The sequence below is a fragment of the Temnothorax curvispinosus genome, unplaced genomic scaffold (assembly GCF_003070985.1).
Source record: "Temnothorax curvispinosus isolate PA1 unplaced genomic scaffold, ASM307098v1 QBEX01000426.1, whole genome shotgun sequence".
In the NCBI taxonomy this organism is placed as follows: Eukaryota; Metazoa; Arthropoda; class Insecta; order Hymenoptera; family Formicidae; genus Temnothorax; species Temnothorax curvispinosus.
The window spans coordinates 267672-275871 of NW_020210206.1; the positions used below are offsets into that span (position 1 = coordinate 267672).

Sequence of the window (8200 nt, forward strand, 5' to 3'; positions counted from 1 at the left end):
CGATCGACCGCGTCCCTCTGTCCGGTCGCAACTTTCGACGTTCATTACGCGCGATATAACGGCGGTCGTTGCGAAGTGAACAACGAGCGAGAGATTCGGGCCGCGCGCGGACAACTTCACGCCGGTTCGCGAATGTCGCGCGACACAAATCTCGAGTATTAGATGACGATTAACATAATCTGGGTATTAGACGGTTTAATCGAGCTGATTAGCGATCGCAAACAAGTACTGATCGACCCGATGCGCGATTTAGAAGAGCAGAAATAACGCGTCTCGATAGTTAGCCTCCCACGGACGGGCCACGGATGTCGAAAATGAAAAGACAATGAATTGAGATAGAACGATCCGATTAATCGTCATTGTACATACATATGACGTTGATATAATACAATACGATGCTCATCCATTATTTGTTTCGGCATTTCGGACGTTTATTGTACTTACGACGCGTTCGAGACGAGCAAGTAGCGCGAGACGCAACCGATTCTTCGACGCCATTACGGTGCACACTGCACCGCGACGTTGGGGAGGATTCGCGGGAAACGCGATCAACTTCACGCAGATCCGCGGAGAGTCGACATATACTATTTAAAGAATTAAAAGTTACTAAACGCCACAATTGATACGAATATCCGGAATATCTAATTCAATTACTGGCGCGATGAGCCCCGAATGAGTACCTACAATGTCGAAATAAACGCGTTTTTTAACAAATATAGACTGTGAAGTGCGTGAATAACGCGGAACGAGAACTCGACCGAAGAGAAACATTTCGGTAACGCGATGTCGAACGATGCGATTAATCTCGCGCGAGCGTACCTACATGTTAATACAACGCGATGATCACCCATCGTTCCGGCATTTCCGTTTATTTCGCACTCGCGCGACGCATCCGGGATGAGTAAATATCGCGACACGGTAAATATCGCAATAAATCGATGCTTCGGCACGTTGACGTCCGTTACGTGTGTACGCAAAACGTTTAGGAAAGATTCGAAGCGCGCGCCGGCAACTTCACGCCGCTCCGCGAACCGCGAACTACGATCTAAAATCTAAATTCTAAAAAGATTAATGAAAATGAAATTTATATTAAATTGCTGGAGGATCCCACAATTAACGTAGGAATCGTGTCGATCGTATGCGCGATGCACTTTGAAAGAGTAAACAATATCGAAACGATGTCTTTTAATAAATAGATTATCTTAGTTCACATAACTGTAGCTATAATATGCGAGACGAAGGGAAGCGCAATATCGGAGAACGCGGCTAATCTCGATCGCGTGTTGATTTAACACGCCACGGCGATTATACGACGCCGTTCGACGCTCGCGCACGCAAGATACTTACGCTTCCCTTCGACCGAAGAAAACACACGCGCGAGTAAAGATCTCAGCGTTGCAAACCGAGCGTAAAATGGCGGGTCGTGTAATTCAAACGGAACTAAATGAGCGACGGCGAGCTTCGTTATAAAATTTCTATAATGGACGTTAATTAGAATTATTTGGACTTAACGATCGAAACTGATTCTCGATTAAGTGTCGCTAATTATAAGCGATTACGGATTTTATGATTATGTTATTAATTTGTTGTAATGATATAATAGTATATACTGGTTGATAAATCGCTAATTACAGTCTTATTATAGATTGATTATATTATTAATTAGATTAGTAAAAGTAATTATTAGATACTTTAGATATTGTTATTGCCATTACCTTTGTAAAATTAATACGAAGATTTGAAATGAAAACGAGGCCGATTGTAAATGTTAACAAATGCAAATTGGATGTACATTTTAATTATCACGATTAAAGTGTTATCGCATTAATTGTCAGTGTTCTGATACTAACAAGCTATCATAAACAACTCTCATTCCACTACTCGTACTTCCATTGAATAAGATCTTAAGTACAAGAAAACACTTGTTGAAACTTGTATTAATATATTAATTACAAAGGAGGGCGTGAAACACAAGGGCTTAAATAATAAAAAAACAATTAAATTATACACAGAAAAAGTAATATTTTTTTTAATCTATACATTTAATATCTAATTATAGGAACAGTGTATAACAAAATAATTCTCTTATATATCATAAATTAATATGTATATTGATTGTATTATTATAAGAAGGATTTTGCGATTTATTGGAGCAAAGTTTCAAGACAAATAGATTTAGCTTCCAAAGTCCGTTTCATGCCTGTTGTTTGCAAAATACAATACCGGATATCGGACCACAAATCACAAATCAATTTGTCGTTTAATTTGTTGTATAACAGGACGAGGGGCGCAAAACCGCAGCTAGCACGTATTTAATAGATCAAACTATGCAGGATTTCGGGAAAGGCGGTTTAGAGATGCAGGTTCATCAGGGCACCCTCGGTCGTCGCAGCAATCACATGCAGACGTCCATGAACATGGACTCGCCACCGCAGCGGACCACCGCCAGCGGGACTCTCTCGGGCACATGTAAGTATTCATAATTAAAATGCATATAAATACATAAACCGCGAACCACTACATTTTTCATATACTTCACAACTTTAAAGATACTCCTTAGTTGCTATATTTTCAGATATACTAAAAAAAACTACTCACATTTTTTTTTAATTTCTCTGGTCATTGGAAATAAAATATTAAGAAATATTGGAATCTCAAACGCGAAACTTGATGAGGCGCGGTGACACAAACCGTATCAATAACATACATGGAGCCTGCTGATTCCTCATCATTGTTTCTTCGGCCATCTAACGTCTACGTAAACTTCCGACACCTTCTAACGTCCCGTCATCTAATGTTACAGTGTCAAAGTCGAGTTACATTGGCAATCCGAGCCCGGCGCCGCCCAACGACGTGAGCTTCTACAGCGTGGAGATGGACAATGGCGGCCGGGGGTACATCAGCTACGACGGCAATCCGAGTCCGGCGCCGCCCACGATCGATCCGACCGGCGGGCCCTATTATCCTTCGTCCATGGGCTCGACGGGTCACATAATGGGTGGACACATGACGGGGGCCGGCACCGGCACCTTGACGCGCACCAGGACGCTGCCGCGTCCCGTGCCCCCGCCCGACGTCACCGTGATGACCGCGGGCACCAAGTCGCCGATACCGCCGTCGGTGCCGCCGCCGCCCGCCACCTTCGCCCGTGCCGGCGCCAACAACGGCGGGCCCCATCCGCATCCGCACTCGCATCCGGCACCGCCGCCGCCGTCCTGCCAGAGCCACCCGCTGTCGACGTTCGCGGCGACGCCGACCTACTCCGACATCGACGGTCATCTTGTCTGAGGCTCGCCGATCTTCGGGCCCAGCTCGACGCGCGGCAAGTATCGCGCCGTCGCCCAGAACGAGGACGACGAGGATCACCGGCCGGCCACGGTCACGGAGAGGAGCACGCGTCTCTGAACGACGCCGTGCGCCGCGATGATTGTTCCTCTTCCGAATCGTCCACGTCGTTCGTGTCATCACCGATCATCTCCCTAAACGGCGGCGACGGCTCGCGCACGACGGCGTCGCGGCTGAAGGCCCTGCCACACATCATCATGCGCCTGAACAATCTCCTGAAAACTGTTTGGTGCGCGAGAACGAAAGTACGGCGAGGTGTGTAAATAGAGAGAGAGAGAGAGACATGAGGCAAAGAGAGATAAAGAACGTTGATGCGGGAGTGAGAGAGTGGTGCACCAGGTTCACGCTGTAAACAGCCTTTCCCTTCCACGCGGTTACTTCCTAGACGAGAGGAGACACGCGCGTGGGGCTCTCCTACGCGATTGAATTCTAATCTTAGGGGTACACATGTATGTATAATTGAACGCACGACGAAGAGCGATCTTGGAGAAGGAGAGAAAGAGGGAACGATCGCGTGCCAGCACGCGCGAGCGTTCCCCGAAAAGCACGAGGATGGTTCTACCGTACCTCCTCCGCTGTTCTTCTGCCTTCCCCTTCCCCCTTTCATCTTTATCGTTTTCCGCGCTCTAAACTCTTCGTCTTTGTCCGCTCGCCTTAGCGTTATTTAGCGTAACTCGCTAAACAGCGACGTAATCACGATGCATCGAACGATCGAGCTCCAAATCGACGCACCGATCGTTGAGGAAAGTATATTTTTTCTGTAAATACACGCATAATCCGAGAGGTAGACGAGAGAACAACCCCGCGATAATTTCCTCGGTTGCTTCGTGCATGTCGGCACGAGTACACTCTTCGTCATAGCGATTATGTTTAGATATCACTATGCTGGTATCAATAACTGTCGGGAAACTCGCGAAGGATCTTTGAAATATCAATACGGGAAGTGATTCTTCCTCGCTCCGACCGTGACTGACGCCAAAACGCCAATTCCAAATTTCCAAGTGTGCAATCATAAATTTTCACGATCAACAGTGACGTTATTGTCACTATAAATATCATGGAATATATTCCCTTTTGGCACTAGAATAGCCAATATCATACTATGGTATCATATTTAAAACGCGGAAGAAAAAATACATTCAAATCACTTTTTTTATTTCTTGTCTCTAACAAGAAGAAAAGGATTATATTTGTTATCATATTATCAAGAAATTTATCATTTGTTAATATATATTTTCAAGCATTAAAAAGATATAAATTATATGTCTGTAGCATATATATCAAGTAATATCTATACAAAATTATTTAATATATATATTTATACATTATTTTTTCATAAAACCAATCTCTATTTGAAAAATTAGCTCAACAAAAGCAAGCTGTTTCTTGCAAGCTTTTTTTTATGCACAAATCTATCCGTCTTCCAATTTGACATTGGTTATCCTAGTTCCAAGATACCGATTTGATCGGTATTAGATTTTTATGATCACGACGCAAGATCAGTAATATTAATTTCTAAAATATTTACAACACTTAATTAATGATCGCACAATACTGCCCCTTTAAAGCTCACAAAAGTGGGCATATCCGTCATGACCGTCCATTGTTTACTTTCGCGTCGATGAATCGGTTCATCCCGATGATTCGAAACCGAGGGAGGCGAGACAATCGTTATTACAAAAGAGGTGTATACATGGAAAATCGTAAAGAGTCCGATAGCAGCGACATTAAGTTTTCTTTCCCTTTCCACTCTCCATTCGTCTCGTTTACGATCCTCTATTTAAGTTAACGGCGTCTCCTTCTACACGATATCTACGGGTGCTAGCCGAGTTTAGCGTTAAATGTGGCAGTTTGATCTCCAATCTCGATAGAGAGTCTCGCTTGATGAAACACTTAAAGTTATAGAATGCAGCCACCTTTAGCACTGAATGACAAAAATACTCAGTGAGTTCATTATCTCGTATTTTACAAGAGATTCAGAATTTTGCGAATGAATAGGAGAGCCTGGAGTCAATTGCAATTTTAGGAAGGATCACGATCTTAATTAATCTGCTGCTGTATATCTGGAGAAGAAGTAGACTCGAATTCTTCGCAACAACGCGAAAGTAAATCTTGGCCACAAAATATGGTAATCTGAAATTTTGATGAAATAGTTATATCTATTATATACCTGAGAATTTTTTAATACGGTGTTGTACAGAGTTTCCGAAATATCTCCAAATTTAAGAGAAATATCCGTGTTCTACTCCTGGTAATTTGAACATAACATTCTGTAATACGGATATCTTTATCGTTACTCAACAAATCTCTTGTAATATAAATTCAGAATTACATTATATTATGTATTAATATGACATTTATAAAATTGAGCCGCTCAATTGACAAATTGCATTTCTGCAAGCATGAAAACTTGCAGATTTTATTCTTTCGATGCGACTCAAATTGTTTCTCTTGCCATTCGTCTTCCACTCTTCAATTGACTTCGGATTACTCTACGCATCGCGCGAGAGAGAGAGAGAGAGAGAGAGAGAGAGAGGGAGAGAGATTACGCGGCAACTTAAGCTACATATATTTGTTGAAAAGTACACGGGAGGACTTTACCATTCTGTTGTTTCTGAAACGCGAAACGACCCGTTCGAGTACGTTATTAGCATAATCGCACAATTTGCATATCATAAGTCACATTCGCGCTTTAATCACTTGCGCTTTAATTACTTCGAGTTATTTATGTCGCTTAAGTTACTTATATCGCGCTATTTACGCAACTGCGCTGCAATTGTCGTTCCCTTGAGTAATTCCAACGAAAATGGGGAAAATGAATCCGAGCACTGTCGTACATCGTAGAAAACGGAGTTTTCACTGCCGATCCTGAAGTCAATACTGTAGATAGTTCGTACCGACCGTTTAATATACGTTTACCTTCTACACGCGATAAATACGAAATATACACGTATACAATGTATGTTAAATGACCGTTCGCCGCGTTGCGATTTCACGTCAATCGCGATCAAAAGCGATCGGTCGGCCATTAAAACAAAAAAAAACCTGCGTATGTTTGCGTTTTTTACTGGTATAATTCCGACTTTCTTGGTGATCCGAGTTTTTTGTTCGCCACGGATACATCGAGTTGCCGAATGCGTCTTCACTTTAGGGATGCGTTTAGGGGTGCGTTTACGAAACAAAAGATGAATAATAACGACAATGCAGACTCACTCGACCGAGATGGGCTGAGCCCGAGGTCGCAATTCGATCGTCGCGGACCCCGCTAATTGCGCCAGGATTTCACCGCAAACGGATACCGCCGCGCGAAATGAAGACACGCGCGAGATACTTATAACATAATCAGCGACAGATTTCCCCCAGAGGAGGAAACCGAAAGAACGAGGGGGAGCCATACCAGTGAATGTCTCGGCGTAGTGATATCTTGAACAAAGACAATAGTACATAAGTTTAATTACTACGTAATGGTTTTTAGTTAAGGGTAAATAATTCTCTGCCGACGGCGCGGCAATGTTTCGAGAGAGAACCGCATGAAGAAGAGCGGCTGTTGTGCGACTCGCGCGGACGGTCGAAAGACATAAAAAAAAAGAAACAGAACCTGCGCGGATACTCGTATTAGCTCGACTAAATGTTCATACATATACATATATTTTTGCATTTATTTCCAATTACTAATTATGATTAAAACCGTGTAAATAGTGCGATAACGTCTCAATGTTTCACGCGGTCGGAAGAGTGCGAAAAAATTTACAAAAAGAAAAAAAATAACCGAGAAAAAAGTAATTCAAATGGATCATATGAGGGTCTCACTATTACCTAGACTATAAACGAAGTATTTGCTAGAGGGTAATAACGCTGTATATCCGGGGGAAGAAAAAAGAGAGAGAAATTAATCCTGTTGATTGTGAACGAGACAATGTCTTTCCGTTCTTCGTCGAGAGCCTAAGTAGTCAGCGTAATATATATTTTTGAAAATGACCACGACGACGACGACGACGACGATAACGATATGATGACAATGACAATGACAAAATGATGACGACCATGACGATGAAACTCGATGATGCGTTTGGCCTATCGTAAGGGAGATATATTGCAACAAAAGGGAGCTATGTAACGCACGCTGTGCCCTACGTTTCGGCGGTAAAGGGCTGTGACAATGAGGTGCAAGGGTCCCGACGACGTCGCGTTTCCTCGAATCGACGCCTACCGACCACACGAGGTTGCTCTATCGGGGAGAGAGGGGATGGGAAGGGGGCACGATAACGTAGTTCATAACGATTCCCGCGCTGTACGATAATTATAATGATCATTGTAACTTCGCCGCTTATGAGATTGCTCGTTTCCGCGCGGGACCACGTCCCTTCATCCGTTCGTCGGCGGTAGGATTGCCCTCCTTAAGCCCCGGAGGTCGCGTAAGAAAGGAATCGATCCGCAACGACGAAAGAGAGAGAGAGAGAGAGAGAGAGAGAGAGAGAGAGAGAGAGAGAGAAAGAGAGAAAGAGAGAGAGATCTTCCGGGATCCGCGCTTCATCCCGCGATGAGTGGAATTGTAGGAGAAAATTAATACTTTACCTGGCCGGCGGCCACGTGCGTTACATCGCTCGTCGAAGAGATTGTTTGAAAGTTTTATGGATAAACGTTTTTCCGTAGCGTACGCATATATATTGTTGTTTCTCATTACAGCGATATTATTTGTTAACACGGTAGATATTACGAAGCTTAAGGCAAAAGGAGGGAGAAGTGAGGAGAAATAAAAAAGGGGAGAGAAAGAGAGAGGGAGAGATAGAGAGAGACGTGTATTGTTAAACCGCCGTTGTGTATGGAGCCGCACAGTTCGGCTTAGACTGATGAT

General features: G+C 43.4%; 1 protein-coding gene across 1 annotated transcript in view; it reads left to right on the forward strand.

Moving 5' to 3' along the window:
• The window catches only part of LOC112454233 (nephrin-like), a gene marked incomplete at its 5' end in the record, with an annotated part of 75327 nt that extends 70786 nt beyond the window's left edge, over positions 1-4541 (forward strand). Inside the window, 2 exons of the mRNA XM_025015506.1 lie at positions 2280-2469; positions 2804-4541. Of these exons, the coding sequence (XP_024871274.1) occupies positions 2280-2469; positions 2804-3288 (675 nt within the window). The remainder of the gene's footprint in view (positions 1-2279; positions 2470-2803) is intronic.
• Between the last annotated feature and the right edge of the window lie 3659 nt (positions 4542-8200).